General features: G+C 41.7%; 2 protein-coding genes across 2 annotated transcripts in view; both read left to right on the top strand.

Annotated features, from left to right (window-relative positions):
- LOC130296816 (collagen alpha-3(V) chain-like) overlaps nt 1–8,310 on the top strand; it is a 22,310-nt gene extending 14,000 nt beyond the window's left edge. The window contains exons 8-10 of the mRNA XM_056548807.1: nt 7,205–7,312; nt 7,553–7,615; nt 8,109–8,310. Of these exons, the coding sequence (XP_056404782.1) occupies nt 7,205–7,312; nt 7,553–7,615; nt 8,109–8,225 (288 nt within the window). The 3' untranslated portion in view covers nt 8,226–8,310. The remainder of the gene's footprint in view (nt 1–7,204; nt 7,313–7,552; nt 7,616–8,108) is intronic.
- LOC130296817 (collagen alpha-1(XV) chain-like) overlaps nt 8,171–15,174 on the top strand; it is a 13,770-nt gene continuing 6,766 nt past the window's right edge. Inside the window, exons 1-9 of the mRNA XM_056548809.1 lie at nt 8,171–8,407; nt 8,888–8,926; nt 9,383–9,454; nt 10,210–10,251; nt 11,811–11,838; nt 12,023–12,057; nt 13,188–13,322; nt 14,096–14,155; nt 14,570–14,638. Of these exons, the coding sequence (XP_056404784.1) occupies nt 8,282–8,407; nt 8,888–8,926; nt 9,383–9,454; nt 10,210–10,251; nt 11,811–11,838; nt 12,023–12,057; nt 13,188–13,322; nt 14,096–14,155; nt 14,570–14,638 (606 nt within the window). The 5' untranslated portion in view covers nt 8,171–8,281. The remainder of the gene's footprint in view (nt 8,408–8,887; nt 8,927–9,382; nt 9,455–10,209; nt 10,252–11,810; nt 11,839–12,022; nt 12,058–13,187; nt 13,323–14,095; nt 14,156–14,569; nt 14,639–15,174) is intronic.

Here is a 15,174-nt window from a genome sequence, read left to right on the forward strand (position 1 = left end):
GAGTGTTTTTAGGGTCAGTTTAGGGCTCACTCTTCCAGTCCAACCAGTCGGTCATGACAATAACACTGCCTAAGAGCTCTAAAGTTCTGTATAACATTACTAGGTTCACCTAGGAATGTACTCAAGTAGTTTTAAAGTGCTTTTAAGTTAAGGCTAAGTCAAAATTATGGGGATATGATGTAACCCATGGTAACTAACAGCTTGTTTTGGTATGCAGATTTTGTATGCTTTCAACACTAAAGTGGACAGCAGGCAGTGTTGGACTGGTGGGAGTTGTAGTTGCCAGTGGACAGAGAAATGGGACTACTTAAAAGACGCATGGGACAACTTAAAAGACACATTATTGAAAGCAACATAAAATTGTATTAGATTTGTTAGACTTGTCAGTAAAAGCAGAAAAAGGAAGAGTCCATTGTGGTACTCAGCAGAAGTGGCCAAAATCATAAAAAAAACTAAAAGCTAGCATTTAGTAATTATTAAAAAAAAAAAAAAACAGAGCAATGAAGATAGGGACATCTACAAGATTAGTCAGAAAGAGGCCAAGCAAGTTAGAAGAACTTCTAAATCACAGGCGGAAGAAAAACTAGCTCAGTCTGTGAAAAAAAAGGGGATAAGACATTCTTCAGATATATAAATGAAACACGGAAATTAAAACAAGGAATAACTAAATTAAAAACAAAGGAAGGAAGTATGTAGAAGAGAATAAAGGGCTAGCCGACTGCCTTAATAAATACTTCTGTTCAGTTTTTACAGATGGAAAAGGACCTCCATTAGGGAGGAAGACTAATGAATTGTTTGATGCATGTGTCTTTTCAGAGGAAGAGGTTCTACGTTTGCTGTCTAAAGTAAAGACAAATAAGTCACAGGGGCCTAATGGGATACACCCAAAATTATTAAAAGAGCTTAGTGGTGAGCTAGCAAAACCGTTAACAGATTTATTTAACCAATCACTGGCAACAGGAGTCGTCCCGGAAGATTGGAAATTAGCAAAAAGAAAGGTAGTAGGGAGTGTGGTGGCCCTGTCCTGTTACCCAAGAGGAACTAGTGACCAGGTGACCCCCCCCCCCCCCCAAATGACCTATGGGATCCTTGCTAAGCTCCCCTATATAGCCAGGGGAGGGGCTGCAATCTCTCTTGGAGCTCTTAGCTCTTGTTCCTGAGGTCCAGTTCAGTCAAGACGTCTCAGAGTGTGTCCAGAGCATTGGAGGCCTCAAGCCTAAAGTCTGCAGCCACAAAGTCATCTCAAGTAATCTCAAAGTCATCTTCATGTCAATTGTCAAGTCAAGTCTTCTATATAGTCACTGTGGCCAGCACTAAAGTGTCTCTACTGCAAGTCCCAGCAAGCCTGCGAGGTCCCCCTGTGTCACTGGTCACCTCCTTGGGATATTGGCTGTACTGCATAGACTGTATCACCTGTCTACCCTCAGTAAAGCTAACGTTTTCCGTATCTTGGCGTCAGTGTCTTCATTGCCACCGTGCCTAGCCCAGGACTAGTGGTATTACCTTCGGGTGGATAAGGCTAAACCACGCCCTGGCGTCATGACAAGAAGGGGTAAATAACATCTGCCCCGCATTGCACCCCGCTATACCACAGGAGGAATCAAGCAACTAATTATGAATTATGGTCCTAAAAATTATTAATTATGAAAAAATTTAAAATTATGAAATTATTAAAAATATCAAAATTATGACCTGGTGAATTGTAGACAAAGCCAATCAATACAATTCACATCTGAGTCCGACTATTTCCTTAGATATCAACAAGTTATTTTTATGACGGGATGACATCAATGCTTAAGGATGTAGTTTTGAAATATACAAATAATACAGAGGTATTATAAAAGTATGCAGATTTATTGGTTATAAGGTTATAAATATAAATGAGTAATAAACACAATGATAAATGCAAATGAATATCAATTAGATATTAGTAAACAGTACAAGATTGTTAATTGACTACATTTAGTAGAACAATACATGTGAGTAGTAAGTAACTTGTTAAAATAAAACAAAAGCTACTAGGTTAGAATATCATATAAGAAAAAGGTTACATATCACTCTATTCAGAGGAACCTCATGATATCAAGGTGGGCAATATCTAATCATAGGCATCAATATGGAATGCTAAATACACTCCCCGCCCCCTTCTAACCACTACAAATCACATGACTCTAAGAATGAGCAAATCCATAAGGATATAAACATGGAAGAATACTTCCGCCCCATTCTGGACTATTTTTCTGTACATGATCTTGGTAAGACTATTAAGACAGTTAGCAGAGATATATGATCTTGCTCTAGATTTTAGGAGGAAGAACTTGAAGCAAGTTTCCTGTGTGGGAAATTTACTATAACACCTAGTTTGGCGAGTAGGAATTCTATCAATGTCTAAGCAATTATTTAATGCTTTGATAGATTATGAGTCCTGATTCTTCTGCAGGTAGAATGAAGTCTCACAATATCCTAAAACTATAATCTCAATATGGAGATAATTAATTATTTTATTTTATTAATTTAGTTGCCAATCTAAATGCTATAATTCCATTCACATTATCCCAATTAGTCTTAATTAAATGGAATACCATGTTTGTTTCTCTTACCAAAACTTTGTAAGAACCTTCTTTCAGCTCTTAGGAACACTGAACGGTCCATCTCATTGTCATGGATAGACATTGGGTCAGTACCGTGTGATCAGTCCGGTGTGCAGGGATTTCACATGGCTTTCATGGCTTCCATCTTGTGGACCTCTTTCCTTGGAAGACCTCTTTGTCTGTTCTTTTCAGCCTACAGTCTACAGTTCAGAGAGTCTACAGTCTTTTCTACAACTGGTTTACCAGACTTTTTAATTAGTTAGACACACCCTCCTAAATTGGAATTCCCCAATGAATGTAGGTTGGGCGTGTACATATGGTAATGACTATGACATCACTATACTACCCAGAATGCATTGAGCACATCACCCATAATGCCTTTCCTGTGGGTATAATGTCAACTACCCATCCGCTAGGGGGTGCAATTGCATAAGCAATTAGCATCATTACCATTAAGGGTTAACTGTCAATAATTGGTCTTAAACCCACATTCCACACTTGACGAATGGAGCCATAATTAACAATTCAGGGATTACTTTTGACATCTATAAGTAATCAAACCCTGGATTCTCATAGACATAGAGTCTCCATTTAGACATTTAAATTTATTAGAGAGATAACAATAACCATGTAGGTCTCTTTCACACCGACGTGTGAATCTCTCTGTTTGTCCAGTCTTGGTAATTGATTGTTAGTTACAATAACATTCACTGGCTAACTATCCCTATACAAAGAATCATTCTCAAAGTCTACAATACTAACAGTATATGACAATATCATATGTCCTACTGATTACCTTATATATATAATGAACTAATGTTCATTCGGATGAGACATAGTTATTTCACAGTCTCTTATCTCACCCCTTTCTTCTCTCCATTCACCCCCCCTTTACCTTGGATGAATGTCATCTAGAGAGTGTAACCAGACCCCTTATCAGTCTATTATCTAAACACCATAAATAAGCTAAAGATACAAGAAGCATTGTACTCCCAGACTGGCATTAGAGATAGGAGATGAAACTTCAGAATTGGCCTACTTAGGTTAATACACAAAATGGCCAACATCATGCAATTATGCTATGAAACATAGTAAACATAGTGATTCATTTTTGGGGTGTACAAAAAGCATGATCATTTCAAAAAGTTTTTCCACATTGCTGGCAGACAATCTTGGTTGCTTAGGGGTGACGCCACCTGCCATGCTGAACACACTCTCTGATGCTACACTGGAAGGTGGACAGGACAGAACATCCACAACAAACGGGGCAAGTTCTCACTAATGGTGACCAAGAAGTCTATATGGTCTGGGATTATGGGGGGTATTCATCAAGAGTGGTGTAGGTAAACGTCTTTTTACCCTATTAATTCATGTGGAAACTGTGTACATGCACCAGATCTATTAAATGGTGCAGGGCAAGTGATAAATCTGGTGCTGATCACATTTCTTACTTCAGTACACCAATTTGTATGGTGCCCCTCTGCGACTTTTTGTGCGACTTTTTATTCTGTTCAACAAAATGTGCGACTTTTTCATAATGCTGTTTGCAGTCAGTTTTGTAAGCCAAGATCTACATATGCAGCTATCCAGTATTCATCTCTTTCCTTCAAGTATGCAATATGCCTGTCACTGCGCAAGCAAGAAAGCATACAGCTCACCATCCTTACCAGCTTTTCTGAGACCCTGTCTTGTTCTACCTCCGTCCCATACTGCCAAGGTTGGTCATCATGGTCCTCGTTATCATTGTCACTGTCACCTTGTGTAGGTTTCTTGACCCCTATCCCTTCCACACAGATTCCATCTTCAAATCCTCCTTAGGTCTCACTTTCTCATCCAACTCCTCCTCAGGAAGAACATCCGTACTGCTGCCGGCAAGATGTAAACCTTCCTCCATCCCTTCTTGCTCAATCATCACCGTGAGATTTTCTCCTGAAGGAATATCGGCGGCATAACATCACTAATTTCACTGTTGTTCTTGCTAACAATTCTTATTGCCTCTTTGAAAGGCCTGAACAAGTGACAAGTGTCTGTGATTTGCTTGCAATGCCTGAGCTGAAAGTCACACTGGCTCCAAAAACAGAATGATGTATGGTTTTGCACTTCTGTAGAATGCAGTGGTGCACGTGGCGGGATAAGTCCAGAGTATTAGTAAAGTAGATGTCAGAATCCGGATGGGTATACTGTGAGGATACTGGTGGTGGATTCTCTGTGTCAGTGGGGTGATGACGTGGGAGTCTAAGGGGTTACTGGTTTCAGCAGAGCCCGCCGCAAAGCGGGATGGACTTGCAGTGGCAGGTAACCCCCAGGTCGTTCCACCCGATAGCGACTCAACCCCAACTGACGGCTGAGACAGGCGGGGTACAAGGGATTAGGCAAGAGCAAGGTTGGACGTAGCAGAAGGTCAGGGCAGGCAGCTAGGATCGTAGTCAGGGGCAACGGCAGAGGGTCTGGAACACTGGCTTGGAACATACACAAGGAAACGCTTTCACTGGCACTGAGGCAACAAGATCCGGCAATGCAAGGAAGGGGAAGTGGGTTTTTATAATGAGGGCACAGGTGTGAGTACTGATTGGGCCAGGCGCCAATCAGTGGGGCCGCTCGCGCCGGGACTGAGCCGACGGCGGACAGGACAGGTGAGGGGATTGGGATGCGAGCCGCGGGCGGGCGCGTCCCGCTACGCGGGTCGCATCCCCGCTGGTAACACTGATGCAGCGCTCCCGGTCAGCGGGTCTGACCGGGGCGCTGCATGAAGGTGAACGCCGCGAGCGCTCCGGGGAGGAGCAGGGACCCGGAGCGCTCGGCGTAACAGTAGAGACCGGCACTCACCAAGTATACTTGAAAAAGTAGAAGGTTTATTCACATCATAAGGCCAGGATGCTTTTCGGGATAGGCCTTCACTGACAGCAGAGGAAGGCTTATGCTGAAACGCGTCATCTGTTCTTTACTTTATGATATGAACAAACCTTCTACTTTCTCAAACATACTTGGTGAGTGCCGGGCTCTAGTTTACTTATACTTTGGCTCCCAAAAACTGTTGCAATAGGTAGTTTGTCACCGCATTGTGCTGGTGGTACAGGCGGTTCAACATGTGTAGAGTTGAGTTCAACTGTGTTGGAACGTTCCAAATGAGGTGGTGTTGAGGAAGACTATTCTGAAGGTCTAGGAGGGCATGTTTAAAAGCATAAGAACAGCTAAACTCAAACTTTCCTGCACATCAGTGAGACTGCCACAATTCTTCAAGAAACATTTGATGAAAAGATTTAGCACATGTGCCATACAGGGAGAGTGTGTCATGTCACCTAGATGCAGGGCAGACACGATGTGTGTGTGTGTGCAGTTATCTGCGACCACATTTTCAAATCTCAGATTAAGAGCAGAGAGCCAGTGTAAAACTACCTGCTGCAGACAGGGCAATAACTCTACTGTGTGGCTTTTCTTACCAAGACTTTGGAGATGTAATACACCATGGCAGTGTTTGACTTTGCACCAATGAAAAGAGCGAGAAGGTGGAGGATAAGCTACACTCTTCCATGTGGAAGACTGCAAGGTGTTTGTAGAGGAGGATGAGAAGGAGGATAGACGGCAGGTGTCAGAAGTTGAACCGGATCAGCGCAACCGTGGAGGTTGTCCTCATGACAGCAGTGATGAAGACAAGACAGAGAATGCACTACCTGTGGACTAGGCCTGGCTGTTAAACAGATGAGAGGGATCCTGAGAAGAAGCATGGGCAAGGTTTTCTTCAGATTATCTCTACTGTCCCATGCATTCTTATGATGCCACTCCATGGGCCTACGCAGAGACGTAGTTCATATACTTGTACCCTGGCCACGGCTAACTTTATGTTTGCAGAGACAGCACAGTGCCATGTTTTCTGTATCTGTTAATTAGTTAATAATTTCCACACAGCAGCATACCGGACAGGTACACCACCACAGGTACACCACCACCTGACTGTGCCCCTCCTCTGGAAGTTTTTTTTTCCTCTGGCCTACAGATGCAGCAGTGTCACAGTCACCTGTTCCTGAGTTAATCAGACCAGCAGGACTATGGTAGGAATGTTTGACAGTTGTTCTAGCCCTACGTTGGCTCTGTTATTCTTCACAGACATTTCCACTATCTTCCTGCTCTGAACACACCTCCTCCTCCTCACGTGGTTCCCACATCCTGTCCAAAACATCATCGTCATTATTAAACTCCTCCTCATTGTCCCTACCACGCCGCCAGCATGAACTTCTGATGTGTGATCATAGGCTCCTTGCTCCCCCCCAGCATATCCACCATGACACCTTACAATACCATCACCACAACTTCCACCACCAGTCCCACTAGTTCTTTGCGCAGCCACTGCTTCTTAAAAATGTTGTAGACTTTTTTTTTTAATCAATGTCAATGAATTTTTACTGCCATGGAAATCCCGATTTCGGTGTCCACAGAATCTAAGATATTTTCCGTGTGGACATTCCACCGTCTTCCACCAGCCTTAATCTTACAGCTGAATCAAGGAGAGAGGTGTATTGAGCATTTGTTATATTTATTATCATTTCTTCTGTAATACATCTTACTAAGTTACTAGATAATATAATGATTGTCAAATATTCTGTTTAATCCAACAGGGAGATAAAGGAGACACCGGAGCAATTGGCCTTCCAGGAGTTAGAGGACCACCGGGTGAAAAGGGAGATGAAGGCCCACAAGGGCCTCCTGGAGTTTCATGCTGTAAGGTAAATATTTATCCTCTAAATACATTAATAATCACACATTATAAGCACACCTGATCTTCTCTTGTTCCAGGCATTGGGCCTAGATCATGATATACATGGTTTTCAGTAGAAGACTTTATCTAGACTATGAGGATGGAAAGCCTTACCCTATCACCTCAAAGAGTATTGCTATTTACACTTTATTAGCATAAGACACAAATAATTATATCATGAATTATATTTATCTCATTCCCTACACAGGATGATGTGTCTTCTGTATCTCCTGCACAACATGTAACAGTTCTTGGGCCACCAGGACCTAAGGTGAGTGCTTCAAATTTAAAGGGGTATTCCGGTTTTATACATCTTATCCCCTATTCAATGGATAGCAGATAAGATGTATGATCGCAGGAGTCCCACCGCTGGGGACCCCCGCGATCTCGGTGCAGCCCCTGGCATTCGTCACTAGGGGCAGGGCCGTGACGTCACGTCCCCATCTCAGAGGCAGCTCCCGGCACAGAATGCCAGGGGCTGCACCGAGATTGCGGGGGGTCCCCAGCGGTGGGACTCCTGCGATCATACATCATATCTCCTATCCTTTGGAAAGGGGATAAGATGTATAAAGCCGGAATACCCCTTTATATGTGTTATAACGAAGGTCTTCCCTTGAACTATATGTCCTACTGTGCCACTAGGTTTACTACTTCTTGACCCCTAAAAAGGATCCTATAGTAGTGCTATCAGCCCTCTAATTTCTAAAATTCTCAGCTAACAAAGAATAAATGTAGTTGTTTAAAATCCTGTGTTTTGCTTCCAGGGTGAAAAAGGAGACCCAGGAGAGGTTTGTATACAGATATGTGGTATTAAACATCTTCCAGTAAGTGGATGGAAGCACATTAATGTTTATTTAATGTTGTATTTACCCTATTTATAATTTCTTCTAATCTCTTCTTATACTGGAAGCGCTGCGGTAGGTGTAATGGAGAAATTATGAGCCAAGCCATTGGTCCTCCGGGTCCTGTAGGACCTCCAGGTCCCCCAGGACCCCCAGGTCCTCCAGGCTCTCCAGGGTTCATAAATCCATCTGAAGCAAAGCCCCCTACAATTTACCATCAGGTAAGCAATATCTTATACATATCTGATGATTTCATGAAAATATTTTCACACCAAAGCAGGGAATCTCTAGATTTTACTATACATCTGAAAATGTTCTCTCTCGCTTGTATTTGTGCAAAACTTCATTTCTCCAGTGGTGGTGATGCAGAGCAAAAGGAACACTTCCAAAGCACATATAAGGCGAGGTTTACACTGTGAACCTAGGATCATCACCACTGGTGAATAGCATACGCATAAGCATACGCACTGCTTCTCCATTTGCTCTGGGAACAAGGGATCTCTATTTTCATGATCGGCAGGTGTCCTAAGGTCAGACCCCCACCGATCACCTAGGTATATGTTGTGGATAGGTGATAACTTCAAATCTTGCAATAACCTTTAATAAAAGTACGTTGTAAGGAAGACACTTTTCTACCAAGAACTGATATCTTAAAAGTTCACGTTTTTCTATCAAAGAGGGTTTTTTTTTTTTTTTTACAGAATGGAAGATCAGAGTTATACGGATCAGTAATCTATTCCGTGAGTTATCACTGTTCTCTTTGTTTTTTCATATGACACCTATCATGTCCATTGTAGATGGGGGAGGAGGAGTGCTGCTGTTCCAAGAACAAAAATCAGAACCTTTATTTTAACTCAGTCATCCTTTATGTGGAAACGGAAATCATTTTTATTTTATTTTATGATTCTCAGAATGAGCATATTTCCATTGTTACAAAGCAGTCATAATATCTCCACAACAGAGGAGATTTCCATTCTGACTTCTGCGCCAAATCCTTTGCAGATCTAGAAAACTATGACCAAATGTCTGAGAAATTTTCTTATTTGCAAGTTGGTAGCCTGAATCAGCTATCCATGTTATTTTGTAAAATAGATTACTTCAACGTAATGGACAAGTGTTTTTTTTTTTTACCATACTAACTATGTAAAGACATGCAGTAATATAAAATGTACTTTGTATCTTTCTATATCACACAGGGCGCTCCCGGAAATCCTGGAATGCCCGGTCCACCAGGACCTCCTGGACCACCAGGAGTTGTATATCTCAATGTAAGTTTTTCAAAGGATGAATAATAATTTAATAACTAGTGTTACTCTTCCCCCCTCCCCCCAATAATCTACAAGGTCTACTTGTGTCAGGTTGGCCAGGAAATAGTGCAACTCTGAGTTGCCCACAGCCACTTTTCCTGCCTAATTGACGATCTGCCCTGGGTGACAGACTCCCAACTGGGTGACCTTCCCTTCACCACACGTGCTGGGCGTAGAATGGTCACACAAGCAATAATGACAACATTCAGACACGTCATAGACTAAGTCAAGATACCAAGGGTTAACCAGAAAACAAGCCAGTTTACAAAACCAGTAAGATAGCAAAGAAGACAAATAGACAAAGAAGCAGAGTAATTCAAACCAAAGTCAGAGCCAAGGAGACTACAAGAAACAAAACAGCAGGCAAAGAATAGTCAGAAGTCAGATAAACAAAACAAATAGGCAGGAACAAACATTGGTGAAAGAGTTATGAGCTGCAATCACAAGCAAGGATTGGCAGCTGAGCAGGGATTTAGATATCCCGCTTTTGGGAGGTGAGCATGCCGGTGCAGCTGCTGATTGGCCTGGTGCCTTTAACCCTCCCAGCCACCTCTAGCCACCAAAATAAAGATGATTGGGTCCTAGGGGCCCTAGATCTTGATATGAGACCAGCATCTATCACACATTTATGGCTTATCCTGTGGACATGCCAAAAATTTCACAGGTGGACATACTCCTTTCAGTGTTGTTTACTTGTAATCTCTGTCTCTCCGCAGAGAGTGTTACCTGTCCCAGCACGGCCACATTGCAAGCAGACGGTAAGTTGGAAGAACAATCATGGACTATAATTAAAAACATGTTCTTGATACAAGGTGCCACCTTTAAAGGGGTTTTCCGGTTATGTAAAACTTATCCCATGTCCACAGGATAGGAGAAAAGTGTCTACTCGAAATGGGTCTGATTGCTGGGACCACCACAATCTCCAGAATGGAGCCCATCTCTTACCTCTGAGCGTTTCAGTCCCCATCATCCAAGACAAATTGGTTTAGGAAGTGACGGCTCTCTCTACCAATAACCAGCTGACACGGAACCTCGCTGGTGCCGGAGCAGTTGTCACTCTCAACACCAGTTCATCTCAAAAGGTGGGGGCCAGAGCGTTCTCGGTTAAGAGATGGGCCTCGTTCTGGAGATTGCAGCTAGTCTTAGGGATCGGACCCACTGCGATCATTTATTGTAATGTCTGCACCTGGCTAGTCTGTGCTAGGTGCTCCCTGGTCTCGTAAGGGTCACAGATTCTAGCCAGTGAGCTCAACAGCCGGGTAATTTAATCCAAACTCAGCTTGCAGCCAGTGCTGTTGATTTTTAGTCTCACCTTGTCTCTGTCTGTGTCTTTGTGTTTGCCATGGCTTTCAGCCCTGTTATGCTTTTAGCCCTGTTATATATTCTCAAATTCTTGTCATTTTGTGTACCTGGTTGGTTTTAGCCTGTCCTGTTAGTGTCTATTTCAGTATTCTCTGTTGGTTTGTTTTCACACCTGTTTCTTTGAGTCTAGTATCTGTACCTGTGTTACATGTGTTTTGGATTTCCTCCAAGGAGTTTCCTCCAAGGTTAGATCCTGTTCACACAGTGGTCTCTCCATTAGGAGTTTGGGTTTGTAGTTTTATCTGGTTCCTCCCATGATTAGATCCGTTCCCTGAGCTTCGCTTAAGAGTCAGTTTGTTTGTATCTAGTGTGTATCTTGTTCTTGGTCCGTGTTCATTTTAGTATTTGAATATCCTTGAGTTATATAGTGTCTGTCTTCAGTTTAACCTTGTTCATCCCCAGCATATGGATATATCTTGCCGTATTTAATTTCTAGTTTATCCCGTCTTATTCATATTTTCATATCTGCAGATGTCTGTTTTTGTTACTTTGTATTCCTGTTGTGTTCTTTATTCTGGTTATTGACTTTGTTCCTGACCTGTACAGTACATGTTTATAATTGTGAGACTAGGACACCCCTGCACTGTAGTAAGGAAGGGACCGGCACCCAGTTGTTAGCCACCAATAGGGCGGTTGAGCAAGTAAGCTGACAAAGAGGTTCAGGGTCAGTTTAGGGCTCAATCATTCCTGCCATACGCGATGGTATATGAAGCATAATTGACGCTTCATGACACTTAGTCTCTATCCTGTGGATAAGGGAAACGTTATACATAACCGGAGTACCCTTTTAAAATGCAGGCTACAACGATAGACTGTAGGCTTTATGGTTTAACATAGTCTACAATAAATGGCTTTTATCTTTTTATTGTGAGGGTCTAAACTCAGAAAGACAAACTACATGTAGTCCAAGAATTCACCTCCTGTTTTTTATTTTTTATTTTATTTATTTAAACAGGTTCCCAATGAAGAAATGACTGAACCGGGTAATATTAACTAATTTTATGGTCTCATTTCTATCCATACACTTATATGATTTTTAAATGCATGAATTCATTCATTCATGTATTCATTCATTCATTCATTGTACCCTGGTCCTCCACATTCAGTATCAAATAAAGACCACATGACTGATCTTCAAACCTTACTTATCATTTTTGTTGCCAACAGACTCTGGACCGGTTGAAGGCAATCCCCGTCAGAAGGTAAGACCTGCCCACTTTGTCACCATTTCTCCAGAGAATGTTTTTTGCTTTCATGCATACTACCAATACATTTGCATTGATCCCAATCACAAGAGTCAAACCTTTTATGCAACAGATTCTGGTGATACAAACAATAAGAAAAACACTGGCGCTGTTGGACAAAGTGACTGTGTATAGCAGCTCAAGTACTAAAATATGGTTCCCTGTCACACCGTTAATAAATAAAACTTCTATAGAAAAAATTATATAGTACCAGCTCTCCATTCGAAGCGCTGGTACTAAATAATTTTGTCTATAGAAGATTCTTGAGATGCCACTACCAATGGGTGTCTTATACTATCATAAGGATCTATTCACACGGAAGAATTTCCACATCAAATTAAAGCCCATAGACTTCTATGGGAAATAAATTCAGAAGTGGGAATGGGAGTGCGGAATCCCATAGTCTATGGTCACTCATTAAAACTAATTTTTGCTATTGCACTCTTTATGGTAAATAAAAAATATTTCTAATATACTTTGTTGAAGAAAAAAAAAGAAGTTTTCTATGTTTTATTTGTGCTTAGAAAAAAAGCTCTAGAGCACATTTTCCCCCCATCTCATACACAGACTTTGGACTGAAGCCCAAATCAGGAAGTGCAGCCTGGAGTGATGAGAGGGGTGTGTCCAGCCTCATCCAATCATAGCTCCTCTCACACTTAACTGCCATATGCTGCTGGTTGGATACACCCCCTCAGCACTCCAGGCTTCACTTCCTGTGTTTGGACTTCGGTCCAACGTCTGTGTATGAGATGGGGGGAAATGTGCTCTTGAGCTTTTTTAAGCACAAATAAAACATAGAAAACTTCATTTTTTTTTTTAAACAAAGTATATTAGAAATATTTTTTATTTACCATAAGGAGTGCAATAGCAAAGATTAGTTTTAATGAGAGTGACCATTTAAGGCAGAAATTCAGCCACGTGAATAGACCCTAAGTGTATTTCATTCTTTAGATAAATACTGGTCTACTCCTCGGACATTCTTATACTATTCTTACAGGTCCTGATTTTCTAATCTTCATATGATGTATAAATGAAAGCCTTAATGGTCTTATCCAGAAGCCATGACCTTGTTTCTTATGGAATAACAGGTGCACAGTTGGGTTTTTGCAAACAGAGATGAGATGTCTAAGGCTCTGGAGGAAGTAGCAGAAGGAAGCCTGGTGTACGTGAAGGAGCCAAGTAGTGCTTTCTTCAGGACCAGTGTTGGATGGAGTAAAATTATGGTATGTTTCAACCAGCCACATGTAGGGTAAATTTGCATGTGCCAGATTGGTTGCCAAAATTTTCTGCAATTGGAAATCCATCCCATGCATCTGAAGGGGCTGTACTGATGAGAAGTACATAGATTTCTGCAAGCCCTATTCAAATGGATGGGATAGCCTCAGAAATGTCTGCAACAAATCTGTTGCATGTAAATAAACCCTTGATATGTTTTACTTGTATGTATATATATTGATGGGGTACTTTGGTGTAAAACATATTTTAAACATCATCCCCAGGCTGCTGGCATATAAAACAAAGACCTGGACTTATCTGACGCCACTCCCTTGGTGCCCGGGTATTGCTGCTTCCGTCCTTGATGCAGTCTTCTTCCTGGTTGCCGGTGGTCTTCACCTCCTACTGTCACTCAAATTATCGCCAGCCACACCGATGTCCTGTCTTGGCCAGCGATAGGCTGAGTGGCAGTGTTACATATTGAGCCCCGGGACCAGGAAGACGACCAGTGCCGGGGCTCAATACATCGCACTGCCACTCAGCCTATCCCAGGCCAAGGCGGGACGTTGTATGATATCAGTATGACATGTCGACCACTGGCAATCAGGAAGAAGACCGCACCGGAGGACGGTAACATAATACCGGGGCACCAAGGGAGCGGCAACAGGTAAGTCCAGGTTTTTGTTTTATATGCCAGCAGCCTAGGAACGATGTTTTTTTTTTTAAAAAAAGTTCTACGCCAAAGTACCCCTTTAACTTTATATGTATTACCTTCTTTTAGCTGGAAGAGTCTGAACCCAATTTCCCAAATGATGACCCCTCTTTGCCAGAGGAAGTACAGGTGAGTGAAATACTATAGCATGGTACCAGGGAGAAAATGAAATTGCAAAAATATAACTTTAAAAAAAAAAAAAAAAAAGGCTGGCACAAAATGGCGCACAATGGTGCAAATAGGCACACAAAATTGTACATGAAAAACCAGCCAAATACACTAAGCATCAATTACATAATAATAAATATAGCAAAACAAGATGCTAAAACCGTAATGTGGTGTGATTTTAAAAACTGGACACTCTTAGCAAATGAGCGCAACATTCTGCTTGTATGTAGTGCCATAGCAGATATCATGTTTTCTATTTCGGGTGAAATTTGTACCATTTAGAATTTTCATTCCTGGCCGTCCCTGTCAACCAAATTTCTGCTCAATGTCATGTGTACCTATAAGATAACGATAAATAATCCTTTCTATTGTCAGGATGAAGACTCTGATAACCGTGATGAGATTGTTTCAGTGCTACCGAGTATCACCCCAAGAGTTCCCTCAGTAAGAAAATGAAATGTTCAGATTTAATAAAATTGCTATTGTTCTCATAGCAGTAGGATATTTAAAGGGGTATTCCAGGAAAAAAAATCTGTTTATATATCAACTGGCTCCAGAAAGTTAACCAGATTTGTAAATTACTTCTATTAAAAAATCTTAATCCTTCCAATAAGTTGTTCTTTTCTGTTTGGCAACACTGCTCTCTACTGACACCTCTGCTTGTCTCGGGAACTACACAGAGTAGAAGAGGTTTGCTATGGGGATTTGCTTCTACTCTGGACAGTTCCCGAGACAGGTGTCATCAGAGAGCACTTAGACAGAAAAGAACAACTCAACTTCAGCAGCTCAGAAGTACTGAAAGGATTAAGATTTTTTAATAGAAGTAATTTACAAATCTGTTTAACTTTCTGGAGCCAGTTGTTATATAAAAAAAAGTTTTTGTTTTAATGGTCTGTCAGTGGATTGTGTATGATAGTTCAGTTTATCCCTGGTCACTGCCACTGCACCCTCTTAGGGCTTGTTCACCTTGCCGGCATGCT

Source organism: Hyla sarda, chromosome 12 (assembly GCF_029499605.1).
Source record: "Hyla sarda isolate aHylSar1 chromosome 12, aHylSar1.hap1, whole genome shotgun sequence".
In the NCBI taxonomy this organism is placed as follows: domain Eukaryota; kingdom Metazoa; phylum Chordata; class Amphibia; order Anura; family Hylidae; genus Hyla; species Hyla sarda.